The following is a 19,574-nucleotide window of genomic DNA, read 5'->3' on the forward strand; positions in this document are numbered from 1 at the left end:
GAGGTAAATAGCTCAATAAAATGTAGCATTTTTTCATTTCCTAAAAAACAATGATTTTGGACATACAGTTTTAACCAGACAGCGATGATATACAATATTACACAATATATCAACAGACGGGCCTATATGGTCTCCAATCAAAACAAATGATTCATTGATAATTTTCCTTGATGTGATCTCTGGCTTTCAAACCCTTCTTTCTATCCCATAACCAGCTCATACCCTCTCTTGAAACAGGGGCTTCTGTTTTACTCTCTATATACTCACATTTTAAATTGCTAAATGATGGCGGATGGGGCTACAAGCAAGCGAACAACATTTCAGCTACAAAGGCTGGAAAGCCTAGTGCACAAGCCAAAAAAGCAAATGACACAGCAGTATTATTATTGTAGTGTTTTGTATTTTGCATTGTGATGTATTACCTTTTTACAGACTATTTCCATTGGATCTCTGGTCTAATTAGCCACCTTATTCATCTCACTTGTATATAACTTCATTTTTTCAGTTACAGACTGCCTTGGATCAAGAGAGCGGGAGCAGTTGGGATGGGGGGGGTGTTGGCTGTGCAGGAGATGAGTTCTATTAATGTTGTTGCAATTCCTGCTTGTTGCCAATAGAGGTCAATAAAGGTCATGGATTACTTAACAGACCTTAAAATCAGCCTACTGCTACCTGAAGGGAAGACATTTATCATAATACTGCAGAGATGTTCTGTGTTTTTTTAGAAGTTTAGAGTTTTTTTTCTTCTTTAAATGGTTGCATCTGTAAATCCACAGGTGTGAGTTTGAGCAAAAACAAATAAAAGTGGTTACAAATTAGCTCTAGCATAAGCATTTTCAGTGTCGGAATGAAATGACAACAATGCGGCAACAGTGGCTCAAGCACATTGGGTAAAGTGTTCTTATTTCTGTTAAGTGAAGGCGTGTGAGAACACTAAAGGGTGGTGGCCATGGGAAAGCATGCAGAGCTGAGTTTACACGTGTGTGCATTGAGCCACAGAGGCGTGTTGCTATAGAAGCAAGGGCAGGTTTACAAAGGGACATTACACACCTACACACTGAAGAACTGTTCACTTAATGTACTACTCCTGAGGAACTGGCTCACTGCAGCACACTCTATTCATCCCTTCCCCCTCTGCCTTTCAATCATTTTCTCTCTCTCTCTCTCTCTCTCTCTCTCTCTCTCTCTCTCTCTGGTGCAGGTGTCTAATTCTGTGTATTAAAAACTGCCTGTGGTCCTTAACTGTTGAATATTGCATGCCTTTTCATTTTTCCTGGGCACTTAAAGCAACTTTTACAATGCATTTCCCTCTGTTTCACCTTATCTCTCCCTCTTCATTCCTCGCCACTCAATAGATATCTGCTGTTACTGTGGTAACATTTTCAGTAAAGATATCCTCCACATTATCATAATGAAAAAAGAACTGACTAACATTTTACATTGAATAATGTAGTCCAACAACAACACATTTCCTCCCACATGCTCTCCTCGTCCTTCCAAATTAATTACATCAATAGCAAAACTGGGGACTTCAGCGTTGACAGCAATGACAGTGACATACTTTATCGTGGTGTTTCAAATCTACATTGAGGTTTTTAAAAAGTCGAATGGAAATCCCACAATGGCTTGACTGGAGCATTGAGGTTTGCTACGTGTGGGTGTTCCAAGGCCAAACATTCATAGCGACCAGAATGATTAAAAGCAGAGGAGAACCAGCGATGAATATTAATCATACATAATGACACAGGACAAGAACAGCATTTACAGTCTAGCCCCATGCTGCTTCAAGAAGACAAAAATATACCAATCAAATGAAAAGACTTTTGAAAATGCAATTAAGCAGTAGCCCTGACTTCATTAGGTTTCCTATATATACTAATAGTTTTCATTAAGGATTTCATTGAATCTCTCCCCTATTCTCATTTTGACCCTGACCAATTGAAAGTGGACATTCTAACCTGCAGACTTTACCCGCAGGTTGAAATGCTATTCATGAGCCGTTTCACTTTATAGAACGACTTTGCCCCCTCATGTATACTACAGTCCTACTCTTGGCTTCAATTCCATCCTTCCACTTCCATCAGGCTGTGGAGGGGGAGGAGGGAAGGGAAAGCAAGGAGGGGAAAGAAGGATGAGGTCTGGGAAGTACATAGCCCTGTTCAGTCAAACAGGCCTAAACATTACCAGGCATGCATCATGGGATCCTACGGGACCACTGTGATTAAGACCTGAATGAGACGAGGGGGTCGCGGGTTGCAGTCCATCTCTTACAGGTCTCTGGGTCTCTCATTACTCATTGATTGGTCACCTGGAGCAGCAGCAGCATTGCGCAAAGTGCACTATATAATTACATGAAAAAAAAATAATACTCACCAAACACAAATTCATACACATACTCATACATCCACAGGCGACACCTGGACTCTGGAGATTTCCTGAGACAGCACAGAGAAGAAAAAAACTGCAGTAAAGTGTTTGAATAAATTCTATCTGAATAAAAACAATGTACTCAGCTGTCACAGTGGGTGCCATTACAATGCTTCTCCTTGGAGACTTCTTTTTATTTTTTTATTTCTACTGTGTGTAGTGTTGTGCAGTGTGCTTTGTGTTCTCTTTTTGGGTTTGATGGCAGAGATATTTTGTCGTGAGGATGTTTTTTAAGGTTGTCACAACCGACTGGGACATTATAATTGAGGGACCTTGTGCCCTAGTGTTGTGTTTTTGAAAAACGCTAATTATTTTATCATTAGAAGATAATCAAAGATAAACCAGGTATTAAGTATAAAGCAAGCACTGATAGGGATACATCTAACAGTTTAAACATATTATTACCATAATTAATACTGTTAACATTAGCCCTTTGAGTAAGGGAGCCCTTTTATATAGAATGGAGCAGTCACACCAGATTTGAATCATTACATAAGGGGGATTACAACAAGAAAGAATGATACTGATGTCTATTTTCGTGGGATAAGTTTGATAATTTACATGCCATTTCATTTTAATGTGTCTAAATCTCTGGTGGATTTTCTCACTTTGCAGTTCATGAGAATTTCAGAAGAGGTGACACATCCATTATTAATGATTGGCCTGTACAGCTACAATACATCACCTGTGCCCTTAAGATGGCTAATTACGCATTCATAGGCCATAAGTAAGCAGGACAAATGAACCGTCTGTGCTTGCATTGCTCAATACTAATTACCTTAGTAAGCCAGATGCTAATTAGTTTTTATTGCCATCAATATAGTTAGTATTAATTTATCACACAACTGGCAAATATGTGTTTTGCCATCATGATTGCCAATATAGTTATGTATGATTACAAGATATACTTCAAGTGTTAGAAGTTGTTTCCAGCAACCTCAGGATACAGACATGCACTTATTAGAGGCCGGAAACAAGAATTTCGGATTCATTACAATTCAATTAGGCTGGGGTCATGACAGAGGCTCTCCTGGGTAGCTCCTGGTGGAGCAATAAACGACAGCCAAAGACAGACTCCCAGACAGAAATCTCTAAGAGCACACAACCTGCAGAGATAGATGTCAGCCATGTTAACTGGATCCTTGAAGAGCAGAACAGATCTATACCCCGCAGGCGAGCTGAGAGACCACCAGCTGTGATAGGATCCAAATATTACAGCAGACACCACGGGAACATGAAACAGATAATACACTGCGTGCTTCTACTGCAAACTGTGATTTAGGTACAGTTTGTATTTAGGTGGTGGACATGGAGAAGATGGAGGTCCAAACATGCACATGCACATCTGCTAGTAAAACTACTCTGACCATGTTGATCACAATGCAGGAACATGTCATACAGAACAATGACATGTTTTATAATGTAACAGTTTTTGGAGTTCTACAGCATAGGCATCAGATACGTCAGACTGTGGATACACATAAAACCTGTTAGCATACAACAAGTTTTATTTCAACCAATCTGTTTTGTTTAAACATCCTCCGTTGTTGTTAGCAACTCTTTCGCAACCAGTGCAAAACCTTGGGAGAAATCTTGACGGTATATACCATAGAGGTAGACACAGCTATCATAAACATGATGTGATGAGATGCCTTTGCGAATTCTGAGATGTCACTTTCTAATAGTGTAACATAACATTGCAGTGGATTTACCATGATTGGCTGCAACAAAATGATTCATTCCGATAATAATTTTCTGTGTTTGTATTTAGAGTAGCTCCTCACTGAGCAAGACTAGCTACTGTTTGTTACACAAACATTTGAGGTCATTCCGGTTAGCAATGCTGGCATTCGATATGAAAACAAAATGCTAACATTTACACACTGAGAATGACTCTTCCTTAACATCCATGGCAATAAATAAAACGTGTCAGGTTCAGAATGTGCAGATTATTTATTCTATACTTCACCATATGTAGCAATGTAGTGTGGGATAAAGAATGACTGTTGAACAACAGGAGCAGAACACCTGCCAGGAACAATTTTATATTATTATCAAAGTCATCACTAACAATTATAAGGTGCTGTATCGGTTTGTTCTTTGTTGATTACACTAGACCCAAATCTGATCTGGTCAATGCAATGCAACTTTTGTGCAATTAGTGGCAGGTTTCAAACAAAATGTGATGCCCCCAAACTAACCCTGAACAATTAAAATGGTCATATAAACCCAAATCATGTTTTTCATGAGATACTATTATTCTAAATCCAACACATCTGTAGCATTCAAGCTGCACCATGTAAACCAACCATACTGATAGAGAAAGACAAGGAAGAAAGTTGCAGGATAAGGGTTAAATCATAACTCTACCTTAATCAGGCCAAATTAGGCAGTAGAGAGTGAAATCAGGATGCCTCCGAGGGCCCCAGGTCCTCTGCTCTGGTCCATCTCCCTGACGGAGCCTCCGCTCGGAACACCAGTGCTCTAATTAAAGGTTATGCAGATCCCTTCACATCTCATCCAGTGAGCAGGACAGGACAACAGGGATACATAACTAAAGAGCCACGGTACTGATTTTCAGTGTGCAGTCATGAGAAGAAGATTATATGAAAAGCATTGGGTATGTATACTAGCCTACGTTAGAGAAATAAAGCTGTAATGAGATTTTTATCTTCATTCCATTAACTTGTGTTCAGCGTTTTTGAATCTTTTTTATCCGTTTCCTCCAACTGCCATGTGTGACAGTTACGCATACCAAAACTAGACCGAAAATTAATTACCCTGTGCATTTCAGTTAACATGAATGAAAGGGTACCTAATGTATAGCACTCAAAGTCCTGCTGTGTCACTGTGGCTGTTTATTAACTTTTTTTTTCTTCTGAGGCCATAGAAGTGTAAAAGTAGCTGCTTTTCCAGGGTTTAGGGTGCCTGTTAATCCCCTGCCTGTGTGGTTATGGAGGTAAAACACATTTCCGTGCTCATGCTCTGTAGCACGCTGCACTGGTGTGTGGCTTAAGCTCCAAGCAACAGGGAAGGGAAGATTCAGCCATTTTTTCCTTGGGAGAGTTTTTTTTTTTCCAGTGTCGTGCTGTTGGACGCGTGTATTTTGGGGATTAGTGGCTTAATCGACCTTGTAATGGGGAGATCAGAGTGGCATGCAGGCATGGAGAGAAGGGCACACACACATGCTGATACACACATGTACTGTATTATCTCACGCACAGAGTCATATTTAGGCAAACACACTTAAGCACACAAATCTGCGCATCCTTACTTTATTAAAAAATGTATTTCATAGGCCACCGCACTGACTGAAACCAAGTACAACCTTTTCCTTTTACAGAGAAATATGTACACACACACACACACACACGCACACGCACACGCACACGCACACACACACTCTAATAACCTCATACTTCTCTCCAAAAGGCAGAAAATGTACACTCACACCACATAGTGTACCAGAGTACATTGGACACCTTATCGCTGTTTCCACCCACTGCTCCCTCTGTAATATGCTGCGGCTCTGTGGGTACATTGCAGTGCAGACCAAGGGCTCTCCGGGGGGTCAGTGTATTGTCTCAGTGAACAATGAGCACTCTGGCTAATGCTTCTGTGGACTCAAGAGGTCAGCCCTGTGAGTCACCCGCTTTGTCTATGAATTTCCTACAGTAGATGTCCATCTCTTTCTCCCTTTCCCTGAGGGTTTGTTTGCCAACTCTGCCAGGTCACTCCTCTTTCTGACTGGCAGTGCTGGGGTGGTTGGAGTTGGGGGAATGGAGGGTGGGGTGTGTGGGAGTAATGTGTGTGTTATCGCATATCAGCGGCAGTCGTGGAATCCAGTGCAGCGTGGCTGATAAGATGAACAAACAGTTGGGATCATTAGAGCGAAGACATTGTGTAATCACTGCTCTAATCTCCCCCTAATCCCAACATCTCCAACCAGCCAGGGGCTCCAAACCATGCAGGCCCATACACCAGTCCAAAAGCCAGGCCTCTGTACACTCACACAAACCCACACACCTCATACACATGTGATGCCACTCAGGCAACATAAACCCTCATGCAGAACAAAAACACATGCAAACAGTGCAGCCAGGCAGCACACATACATACACACATTGGCCTACACACATCCGCCAACTCTCTCCACATTCCACTTTTTTTGTTTCTAAACTAATAACAAGCTGTGCGCACGTGGCCAACCCAGGGGAAAAAATCAATACTCTCTCAGACAAAATCAAGATTTCTTTTATCCTTCTATTTATTCTCTTTGGCTTTCCCCCATCACTCTGCTTCCTCCCTCTCTCTCTCTCCCTCTCCCTCTCTCTCTCTCTCTCCCCCCTTTTCTCAAATCGACATCAGCAGCTTCTTGATCTCAGTGGAAGTCCTTGGAGCACCAGGCACTAGTCACTCCACTAGCAGATCTTTGGTACTCAACCTCTGAGGCTGATCAATTAAAGAAATAAAATATTTTCCCAGGATGCTCATCGTTTCTCCGTGACCCACACCTCTGACCTGGCCCAGTCCATTCTCAGTTCATCTGTGTGTAATAAAAGCCGACCCTTGCAATAGCAGGTCAAGCCTCCCTGTTCCAGCCTCTACATATGTTTGAAAGGAACTCCTGGGTCAACTTCAGCTCTCTCACTGAACTGACCCAAGACAAAAAATCCAGCCACAAATGATGAGCTGGGACCGAAGCCCACAGAAGATAGTAAAATACCCCTGCCTGCTACTGTGCACATACACACTGGACAAACAGAGAGAGAAAATGAGGGAGGCCAATGAGGGGAAACCAGGGGTAAGAGGGTGGAGAGGAGAAACAAGCAAAGATGTAGACCCCATAGCTTCCAATCCATCCATACTGCTGTCTTTTCATCTCTAATGGGAAAGACAAATAGAAAATCTCAGTTTGAGGTCTCTTACAGATGGACAATAAGAGAAAAATACCCAAACGGAGGAGGGGCTGAGGAAGATGGCCAAGGAGGAAAGAGATAGTTTACGCTTTCAGCTGGCTGCAATGATTGCACGCTGGCAAGGAGAAAGTGGGGAAGGACTAAGGCAGTTAAGCGAGGAAGACATGGAGAGGCAGACATAATGCAGCATGTTTTTTTTCTCTTTTTTGTAAAGCTTTGGCACCTTAAAAATGCCTCAGTCATGCCAATAAAGCCTGTTTGAAATTAATTTAATTGTCAGAGGCGGCCAGTGAGACAAAGATGGGGAAGAGAGGGCAGAAAAGTGTCAGAACAGGGAAAAGGAAAATTCATTGCAATCCAGCTTTTTTTGTAATATATAGATCCCTCATTTTGTCTCCGCAGTTTGTTTTATTTATTTGAAGTTAGTGGCTTAATGAGATCCCAGTGGTACTATAAGCTAAGAATGAGGGAAAGAGAGAGAGACAAGAGAGATGGGAGACAAATAATCTCGGGAAAAGAGGGAGGGAGGGAGGGAGGGAGGGATGCAGGAAAGCAAAGAAGCAGGAGAGAAGAAAAAGGGCTATGGATCAGAACAACAAAGGAAGTGTAATGTTGGCAAAAGAGGACAGGGGAAATGATACCACACCGCAACAGCTAACTGTAAAGTGCATTACAGCTCTCCTGTAAAGCTCAGTAGTTGCTTTTTCTCTTTGTTCTGCACCCGCTCTGATAGATATACATCCAAACTCCTGGGAAAAGACAAAGGCATGTTCAGCCAGGCTGGTATGAGTTCAAATGAGATGAAGCCCAATGCAGATTGCATACCTCAACCCTGGCTGAGAGAGATTGGCCACAGTGCTGCGGCACCTGGCCAGCTCTCTGTGCCGAGCAAAAGAATGGAAAACAGATGCCACATAAAATGCCCTGGCGTGGGGGGGCTGTATATTGATTCATTTGCTGTATTTTCTCTATTTAAACAATGCTGCTTTATTACTTAGCTAAATATGCTGTATGGTTGCATGAGCATGCACACACCGTATAGTGTGTGTGTGTGTGTGTGTGTGTGTGTGTGTGTGTGTGTGTGTGTGTGTGTGTGTGTGTGTGTGTCTCTGCTTCTTTGTGTTCATACAAGAGACCCGTTCCAAAACTTTAATTCTAATAAAGCAAATGAAAAAGTTGAAAAACCAGCAGAGTAGCAAGTTTTAAATGTCTGTAAATAAACTGCACACAGCTCTTTTTTAAGATCCACAGGTAGATATATTTCCAGTGTAATCTTTAAAAGTGATAATGCTTCTCTCCTGCTTGGCAACCTCTTGTTATCTGAAGTACAGGAAACAGGTGAAGTGCCCTCCAGAGAAATAAGATCAACATTCTCCTGAGCTGCATACCAGACAAAAGAACACAATCTGCTGTAATTTAAAAAAAAAACTTTTCACACATAATAGAGAACCATTTTACACTTGATCATGTAGACCAGAACTGTATGACCTTGTATCCTTTATCATGTAGACCAGAGCTGTATGACCTTGTTTCCTTTATCATGAAAATCTGTATCCCCTCTTAACATGCTTTTTTCTCATGCGGAATAATTGCCTTACACTTGGATCTTATGATGTCTCTTATCGCCTGCTTCCACTCTCACACTGTACTCCATCCACACCGCATACACTCGTTTCCTTCACCATCACCAAGGTTCATAGCTGTCTCATAAATGTCAAGCTCTCACTTTTCCAGAGTAGGATATTGCTTGATGCCTTCCTACCTCGTGTTGTTTGCAACTCTCTGTGAAGGGGAGGAATTGGTGGAGGGCTTTTTCCACCTGTTTTTTGGCAAGGTTCGAAGGGGTAATAAAAAGATATGTGTGACGAATTGAGGCAAAGGGCAAGGAGGCAAGCTGTGTGGCGATGAAGAGAGCAGAGAAGATGAGGGCACAGCAGAGGGGGGAAAGTCTGTGAAAAATGCAGAGTTGAAGGGTTTGGAAGAGCAGAATCAGCACTTATGCAAACACTCTAAAGAGCTAGCCACACACACACACACACACACACACACACACACACACACACACACACACACACACACACACACACACACACACACACACACACACACACACACACACACACACACACACACACACACACACACACACACACACACACACACACACACACACACACACACACACACACCTGTACACAGCCATCCAGCGAGTGTTGCTGTAACACCGTTACAAATATCTTCCATATCAGGATGTCATACTGGGCAGAGTCGGCTCTTGGAACAGCGACTCCCTGTTGCGCTGTGAGGCTATTACATGGTCTAACAGAGCTCAACTAATAACATGGACCGGATCAGCCACTTCCCACTTTCTCCTCAGATCATCACGTATCACAAGAGTTGGGGTATTTTTACCACCCACTCATGCCAGAGACCTCTCTTAACCCTAATCCTACAGAAATACACATACAGTAGTAGTCTTTTTTCTCTTTCAAACCTCCTAACTTCCGATAGACTGCATATACCCCATAAAACATAAATCAATTGTTGCCATCGGTCAGTTGGCAACCAGCCACTGTCAGTGTTTTATTGTGCTTTGTTTGGCTGTTTGTTGCCGTTAATCTGTTTGAATAGCTGTGGGGGGCTTTCCAAAAGCACTTCCCGCTGAATTTACTGTCTTGGTGGCTGAGCACACATCTGTCTTTTCCTCAAACAGAATTCACACTCAAATTCACAGTCCAAATCCTACGCACATAAATACCTCCAAACCCCCAATCCCCAAATCCCTATTTAGTAATTGTGTGAGCATGCATGGGTATTGGTGCATTGTGGGGTTGAGATGTTCGCTACTGTCAGGGTGAATTGTGTTTGCCAGTGTGGGGTGATTTTTAGTTTGTGTTTTGTGCTGTGCTGCTGATTGAATCGATTCTATTGACTGACCTGAGCGATAAAGACAGATGACACGTGAAAATCATTGTATTAAACAGTAAGGTCTTATCGACTCTCATAATGTTGCAATTGCACCAAGCCGAAAAGTCTCCCTGATTAGGTTTTAGATCACATGCACTGCTACCATAGCTTTTAAAAAGGATCCTTAAAGTTTGCTTCAGTGCTTTCTGTGGTGCAAAATGAGCCTACAACAACACAGAGAATAAAGGCGTCATTGGTCTCTTTCTTTCTTCAAAGAGCGCTGTGCTCTTCTTCCACAGCCAGAAAGTGGTGATGATTTGGCAGTCGCCTGCATGGTAAACATGAGATGCAGTATTACAAACAGTTTAATCAGTATGCTACGGTTTTTCCATGTGTATACATTAGTGCCAGACAATGCACTTGGCTTCAGGTGGCACAAGATTGCATAAGACGATAGAAACTGACTGACTGAGTCTGTGTAAGTGTGTGTGTGTGTACAGAAAGAGGTCCTTTGGGAGACTGTAATGGAACACCATTATAGACATGACAAGCACCAGGCTGTATGGCTTTATTGGAAGCGGTGGCGCACTAACTGCCAAGTGTGTTTTCACTATAGGTTGGAGCATTTTACACAAGACACAGCCGAAGGCATAATGTCTGTCGCTCTGCCCCTCTGTCTGTCTGTCTCTCTCTCCCCGTCACTCATACAGACATGTACACACACACACACACACACACACACACACACACACACACACACACACACACACACTTGTCAAACCCCTCCCTTGCCTCAGTCTTCTATTTCTTCCCTCCATCAACTCAGTGACACCCAGCAGTGGGCCGTGTCATTACAGAAAAAAAATCACAGCAAGGAAAAGAGTGAGAAGGTGGGGAGAAAGGAGGGAGGAACATTGCAGAAAAAGAGGTATAGAAATTGTGAGGGTAAAAGAGAGAGATTTAAAGAAGGGTTTAGAAGGGCTGGAGCTTGAAAAAAGATTGAGAGGGAGCAAGGGGTGGAGTGAGCGAGAAGTAAGTGAGGGACATGTGAGTGATTTCCTCAATGTCGTGAGGCAGCATGGGGGCGGCTTCAGCCACGGGTGAAGGAGCGGTGAAGCAAGTTTGATGGCCTACACATCTGATGAGAGGAACTGGTCCCCAGAAAGAGCTCAATAATTCAAAAGGAGGTGGAAAAAAGGTAGTGGAGGAGAAGGAGGTAGCAGAATGGGACCTGCTGGCTGACAGGTGTTTAGAATATACTGTATTTAGAGGGTTGAAGGGCGAGAGGGTGAGTGTTGATTGCCCAAAGGTCAGATATTATCAATCAATACCAGCACCACTTCTGCTGCATGTGGACTGACAGTGCCAAAAAACACCTTGTAGGTGTGCCAGTGTTTGTGGTCCAGAGGCAGAATTCCTGGCGCAGTTCCAGCGTAACGGAATCTTGTTCCCAAGTAAGCTCTTTGTGCAGGACATCACTCTGGAACAATTCATTCACACTGGCACCCGCGCTGTATGGCCACAATCAGAGCTGCCACCAGCCTGCAGTGCAGACACAAGCAGAGGAATTATACTCTTATGAAAACCGCGGGAAGTCCATTCAGGGCCCCAATGCTCAATGCACAACTCCATTCTGTATAGCAAACACTATGTCTCTGTCTCAGCCAGCACTGTGTTCAGAATGAAAGTGAAGAAAATGTGCTGCAGATATAGCATAGTGAACTTCCATTTGCCTCGTGGAAGGTAAGACACCCAGCACTTGCATAGCATGTAATGAGGGTGACACGGCAAGAAAAAGGAATGAAGGGACATTAATTCAGAGATTTTGCTCTTAGCTAAATTAATGTTGAGCAGGATGAGAATTAAAAAGAGGTCACAGTGGGTGAAGCTGTGACAAGAGGACACAGATTATAATTATTCATAATGCAGTAGCTTTAAATTTATTTCTAGGGGCAAAATTCTATTCTCACCATGTTGAAAAGTTTCAGAAATCTGGAATTGTTGCTAAGTTGGATGATAATAGCCAAACTAATTAGAAGCTGACTTCAATTAAGTATTAAGCAACAAGATAATCTCAGACATTTCTCCAACCTCTAATTTGAGCAGAGATATTCATTTATGTGAAAAATGGTATTCATTTACCCACACGCATAAATATTCATCTCAAACTCGCTGAAATGGTGCTTTTCAGCTTGATCGTTTTCCTGACATTAAAGCTGGTGCGTGATGGGGCTGCAGTGCATCCTGCTGGTTAAGCACAAGCACAACAAGCCTCCCACCTTCCTCTACTGCATGTGGCCACTTGACCAACTAATGCTTTATCTACAGTTTGTCATGTACAGCAGGAGCTCTCTACAAACTCTGCCCTGATTGAAGCTAAGCTGGAATGCACAGCCGGATTTTGAGCAGGACTAATATAACTCTGAAGCGCTATTACTTTTCCCAAGCTCAGAGACTGAATTGAATCTTTGACTTGTAGAATTGACAGCCTTTGAATTATTTTGGAGTTGGCAAACGTATCAGTCGTTAACCTACCACTGCACTGTGCTCAGATAAAACTCACTGATGAGACTTAGAATTGTGCTATTGTTGTTCTTGAGGCAACTCCTGAAGCAATTCCTCTGACAAGTGTTGATGTCTAAATTATATATTCTCTATTAATCCTACACAGACAAATGCTTAAGCATGCAGTGCTTAAATAGCAGTTGGAACAATAGAAACAAATGCACAAAGCAAAAGGACATCAACAAATCTTCATGTCTCAGATGTGAGCTCAAAAGGAATTTTAAAACAGATGCACATATGGCTTCCAAACTGAGGTCTGGGATTTGGGAGTGCAACGAATACCTACAGTCTGATTGTCACTCCTTTACTGTATAAGATAATAAGTTTTGTGTCAGAACAGAAAAAAAAAGAAGAAAAAGATTCATACACAACCAAAAAAAACTAGTAGTCTCTTGGTTGTTTTGCAATAATTAAAATACACTAGGGCTGCAACTAACGATTATTTTCATAGTCGATTAATCTGTTTTTTTTCTTGATTATTCGATTAGTTGTTTGGTCTATAAAATGTCAGAAAATGGTAAAAATGTGGATCAGTGTTTCCCAAAAGCCCAAGATGATGTCCTCAAATGTCTTGTTTTGTCCACAACTCAAAGATATTCAGTTTACGGTCACAGAGGAGAGAAGAAACTAGAAAATATTCACATTTCAGAAGCTGGAATCAAAGAATTTTTGCTTTTGTCTTAAACAACTAATCGATTAATCTTTGCAGCTCTAAAATACACAAATGGTCCTATTATCTTAGTCATAAGTCTTTGGCATTGAATTCTGTATGATTCCACATGTTAGTACTATTTTTGACTTACCTACTCAACAGTATTTCCAAAGTACTTCAAGTTTTATAGAGTAAGCTGATTTTTTTTTGCCTAAGCACTCTAGTGGATCTAAACACTTTTGCACTCATGACTCCTATGTGTGCAGCTCTGTGATATTCCCTTTACACATGCATGCATGGACACAACTAATGGTATGAACACTACACTATTGAGGATAGTGCAATGCAATTATCCTAATGTTATCAAGTATAAGGGTTCGATCATTTCTCCCTTGAGAAGCCCTGCAGCTTTTTGTTTATTCATGCTATTCAAAAAGCAAAAACACATTTACATTTATAAAGTAATGCTCGCAATCACATGAAGGCATAATCAAGTTCAAATGTGTTTCATGCAATATGAAGTACATCAGTCTATGATTATTAACTTAGAGATGTTGAATGGGTCTGGAGGGGCTGACTTTGAGACAAATTGGCTATCTCTGTCTTGTTGCTGACAGCAGTGAATGCTTAAATCCACATTAGCCACAGACGTCAGTGCTCTGTAGTGTGCAACTGCTGAGCTGTTAGTGGTTCAATACTTATTTGCAAAGATCCCCAGTAATATGACCATAATAATATAATAACCACATTAATGTAATTAATTTGTGGTAATTTACTTCATACTTCAGACAGAATCTTGCAACTCCAACAATATATTTAAAAGGCACTGGCCTCTAATGAGAACCGCTACTCTACTGTTTACAGTGTTCAGTTAGCTCAGTAAGAACATAAATATCTCCATTATTATCCATTAAAAAGCCTTCCATCAATCAACCAATGTGCATTAAATGGACCTTATAACATTCTCCAAGCTAATCTGGCTAATAGCCTCAAAGACCTTAGCAAACAGTATTTTATGAAATATTTTCACAAATATAAGGCAATACAATAAACTATGCATTACACTTTGGATGCAGCAGTAGGATGTGACAGCTTTAATGGGGGTGTTATAATGTCCAAGATTGTGGCCATTACCATGATTACTGATATACCCAAATGTAATGCACTAGTCCAAACTAGTGTACTCTCGCCTAAAGTCTGCAAAGCGCATTGAGACTTACTGATATGTGTAGTCATTTTATGAATAACATTGCCTACATCAATAGTCTGTGAGGAATCTGTGGTCAAGAATGCTAATCTTAAAGTTTTATGTTTGATTCTGTGATAGCCTAAACTATTTGAGAAAATTTAAATGGTAAAGCTAAAAAGACCAGATTATTTCATGTATTACATGTTGTGCTTTATCTACAAAATCAATGGGATTGACACTTATTTTACCTAATGTTTTCTTTGCTATAACATTAGGATGTATTGTTCTACATAGGTTTAATGCTAAATTTCTCCTCCTGAGTATCATTGGTCTATATGTGTACAAGTCTGCTTCCTGCCATAGTGTTGTCTGATGTAGTTATAACTATAGCATGCATTCATTAGGATAATTAATACTGTAGTAGGGCTGGCCATCTAGCATTAACAAGCAAGCAATTATGGTACATCCTTCTTAGACATGTTAAAACTAAACCTTTCTGTAAAACTAAACTAAAACTAGCAAACACACTCTAAAAACAAACTAAAACTAGACTAAAATGAAATTAAAAAGTCAAAAATAAAAACTAATTAAAAATTCAAACCTATAATAACCTTGGTTCCTACATGTCCTCATCCCTGTCACGCATAGGAGGTGTTTGGCCAGAGGCAAGGAGATGTAGTCCATGTGGATAAAAGCTTCACCACAAATGTCAGCAGGAAAAAAAATTAAAGAATGCCTCCTGTCTTTCTATCAAAAACTCTATTCTCAAGCTTGTTTTGACAATGATGCAAAAACAGACATTTTTCTACAATCAATACATTGCCAACAGTCAAAGATGCTCGGAATAATTTTCTCAGAGCTCAGGTGACTGTAGAAGAGATTAATTTAGCTATTACAAGACTTAAGATGGGTAGCTCTCCTGGCTCAGACGGTTTTACGTGTGAGTGGTACAAGGCTCTGAGGGATATATTAGTACCCTTACTGTTGAAGACTTATAACTGGATAATAAAGAAAAACTAGAAATGCCCCCCTCATGGAGAGAGGCAGTCATCTCTCTCTTTCCTAAGGAAGACAAAAACAGATGTGAACAGTGTTCATTTAAAGACCTATAAGTGTACTGATTGTGGATTATCAAATATTTACATCTATATTTGCAAGGAGGCTAGAAAAATGTTTGCCAGACATTATCCATCAGACTGGCTTTATAAAGCAGAGGCAAACACAGGACAACATTAGAAGAACACTACATATAATATGACACATCACAGAAAATAACAGAGTCAGCCCTCATCAGCCTAGATGCCCAAAAAGCATTTAATACAGTGAGCTGGAAATTTCTATATAGAGTTCTATATGCATTTGGATTTCATGAAAACTTCATAAAAAATATTCAAACATTATATAACAACCCAACAGCTAAAATCAGAATGAATGGAGACCTCACTTCCGCTTTCTCCCTTCAGCAAGGTTGCAGGCAGGGATGTGCCATTTCCCCTCTTTTATTTGCCATCTTTATTGAGCCCCTAAGTCAACGGATCCGCCAGAATCCTAATATTAAAGGGATTTCAACTGTCGGAGGGGAACAAAAGTTGGCATTGTTTGCTGATGACATTTTAGTCCACCTAGAACAACCCACACAATCTCTACCTAGACTGGTGTCATGTATGGAGGAATATGGCCAGATGTCTGGCTATAAGCTTAACATATCTAAAACACAGATCATCACCTTCAACTATGAGCCCACTAAGGAGATTGCTCAAAAATACCAATTAAAATGGGATGCAGACTCAATAAAATACTTGGGTGTACATATACCAAAATACTTAACAACCCGATCTAACATCAACTATGGGCCCCTGAACTCCAAAATAAAGACATATGTAAAAAGATGGCAAGTTATTCTGTTTCTAAATTTAAGTTCAAGAGTAGAATCAGTTAAAATGAATATCTTATCAAGATTGATTTACCTCTTTCAAACGCTACCTGTGGAGGAGAAAACTCAGCAATTTACAGAATAGGACAAACTCAAATCTAGGTACATATGGAATTGCAACAAGCCTAAATCTAAAACTTTGCAGCTTAAGAAGGAATATGGAGGAATGGGGCTTCCATGCTTGTTAGAATACTAGTATGCAGGCCTCTTGTATGTTGGTGCAATCCTGGGTACTCTGCCAGGTGGAAGGATCTTGAAATGGCAATGTCAGGGATCCCTCTTCAGGCAATTATTTAAAATAGGAAATTAACCAAACACCTCCTGGACAAGGCAAATCCATTTATTGGTTTATCTCTTAAAGTCTGGGAGCAAACTGAAAAGTTGTGCAAAATAGAAAAAATAGCTAAACTATTAAAATTGTGCACTTTAGATAGTGATTTCCCTCCTAATTTAAGTGATGAAAGATTTAAGATATGGGCGAAGAATGGGGTCACTGCTTACTGTACTCTGATACAAAACGGGTCACCGAAGAACTTCCAGATTATGAAGGAAGAATATCGTCGTAAACAGCAAGACTTTTACAGGTTCCTCCAGATATGACACTGATTTGACACACTTAAGAAAGACGTGGATATGGCAAATTTAGAGAGTGGATTGATGAAAATCTTCATATCTGCATACAACTCTGAATCCAACTCTAAAACCATATCCAAGATATACAACTGCTTCTCACAAAGAAAATCACAGAAGTCATTGTATATTAAGGAAAAATGGGATAGTGAGAGTAATGATGTTGTCTCTCAGGAGGATTGGTACAATATTTGCCAAACACAAGGGAAAACCACTAGTTCTCTGTGCTGGAGGAAATTCTGTTGGAAGAATCTTGTATGTTTCTTCATAACTCCCTAACAAAAGCGAGACTGCATTGCTGACTCAGACTGTTGGAGACTATGTCAAACAGATAGTGATTTGCACTATCACATATTTTGGTCTTGCCCAGTGCTAATCCCTTACTGGAGAAGTGTCCACCAGGTTTTACTGGAGGTTCTCCGAATTACTATTCCCTTCAGATTCTACATTCTATACCTGGGTAATTTTCCAAAAGTGATGAATGCTAAAGACAAGAAGCTTATGTCCATCTTACTAGCTGCAGGCAGAAAGGCCATAACCCGTAAATGGCTGAATCAACAGGCTCCTTTGATCGATGACTGGATAGACATAGTTTATGACATATACAAAATGGAGAGATTGACATGTTATCTCAAACTTCGGCAAGAAGATTTTGCCAGTTTATGGTTTAAGTGGACCGTATATATTGCTCCCAGAAGAGTAGACTTTATATAATGTACAGTATACCATATGCATTTAATTGAAGTACACACATTCCTCCCCATTCTATAATCTATATAGTTCTGTTTGTGGTACCAGACAGAGCTTTTATTGAAGATTATGCACAAGTTATCAAAAGTGGGTTTTTTTGTTTGTTTTTTTCTATTTGAAATCCATGAGAAATGTGACGGGTAATAACCTGAAGGTTGGCCAGATGTTTTTTGATCGTATCGATGTGAATTCTATTTCTCGTCTCTATGTGTCTTTGTGAATATGTCCATCAATTGTGTATTTGTTGCCTTGCTTTTGAGAGGGTAGGGGTGCTGGGAAGGATGCAAGGTGTCTTTAATGGTTAATGTTTTTCTGTAATGCTCTGGATACCAATAAAAAAATAAATAAATAAAAGCTTCACCAGGGATCTCTTGGAGGCCTGAGTGTAACCTCAGAGGCCTGTGCAGCTTCTGTGATGGACAATAGTTCTTGTGGATGAAATTCAAGTAGATTTTGCAACCAGGCACTGTCACTCTGTCACTAGTCTCGCTTTGCCAGACATTCCTCCACAGCACTGCGGAGAAGGGTCTGGCTAGTCCACATAGCATTCCAAGATGGGAGAAAAACATGCTCTGGTTGATTGGCATTTCTTGAAACCAATCACAATCGCCATGGGTGGCGCTAAGCACCGGGCCGAGCCATGGCGGCGCTGCAAAAAAGCCTCTGGAAGGAATTTGTTTTGGCGGAACATGTGTACTGTACGTTCAAAGGTTGTTTTAGTCGTGCAACAGAAACCTCTGATTGGACAGATAGTCTAGCTAGCTGCCTGGATTTACCCTGTAGAGGTCTGAGGAGCAGTTAACCATAGTCCTCATAAATCAACCGGAGTTTAAAATTACAACACAAAGAAAGCGGAAGGTAACGGACATTCGGCCAAAAAGAGTGAAATACAGCGGAATTTCCGGCGGCAACGGAGCAATCCCGGAAGTGGAACGTCGTAGATATAGACTACTCTGTCACAGACCTGAGTAGGTCTGTAAATATGAATGTAGATCCGAGAGTATTATAGTACTCAATTTTGCTGTATCTCATCTGCAAAGGATCCAGCAGACCTGTGTTTGTGAGTGACTAAAAGACTGATAATGACAGTGCAGGGCAGGATAATATCTGCGTCGTGTCTCTTATTTGGGGTCCAACTGAACTGAATATTCAGACCAGATTGGATTGGAAGATGAATCAAAATTCATCCATATCCATTTTCGAGAGGGTAGCCGTGGGCCTTGGAGCAAATTAGACAAGTCCAGTTCAATCTCTATGTGGGGAATTAAAAGGGCATCTGTCACTCTGCACAGCTCTCTATTAGCAGTCTTTCTTGTTGAATCTTGACATGCAGGAGTTCACGTCCAAAAGACAGTTCAAAAAGCCAAAGATCTATTTTTCAGATGCTGGTTGGTTGTTGAGGACTCTTAACTAAGTAGTTAAGTAAAATAAAATAAAATACCTTGTGTAAAAATGTACATAAATAAAAGCCTAAAAGTAGGTCAGTTAAATTATAATCCAAACGTTATTGTGTTACATTTTTAAAGGGTAGGTGGGTAAATAAAAAGTGATGATGATCATATTATAGAAAAAGAACTCTACAAATTAAAATGCAATATGTTA

At 40.7% G+C, this 19,574-nt stretch overlaps 1 protein-coding gene across 2 annotated transcripts in view; it reads right to left on the reverse strand.

Moving 5' to 3' along the window:
• Positions 1-19,574, reverse strand: part of adgrl1a (adhesion G protein-coupled receptor L1a) — a 165,191-nt gene that overhangs the window by 144,793 nt on the left and 824 nt on the right. For both annotated transcript variants that reach the window (XM_028598530.1, XM_028598534.1), the window contains exon 2: positions 2,374-2,435. In XM_028598530.1, the coding sequence (XP_028454331.1) occupies positions 2,374-2,400 (27 nt within the window). In that variant the 5' untranslated portion in view covers positions 2,401-2,435. The remainder of the gene's footprint in view (positions 1-2,373; positions 2,436-19,574) is intronic.

Source organism: Perca flavescens, chromosome 15 (genome assembly GCF_004354835.1).
Source record: "Perca flavescens isolate YP-PL-M2 chromosome 15, PFLA_1.0, whole genome shotgun sequence".
Taxonomy (NCBI): Eukaryota; Metazoa; Chordata; class Actinopteri; order Perciformes; family Percidae; genus Perca; species Perca flavescens.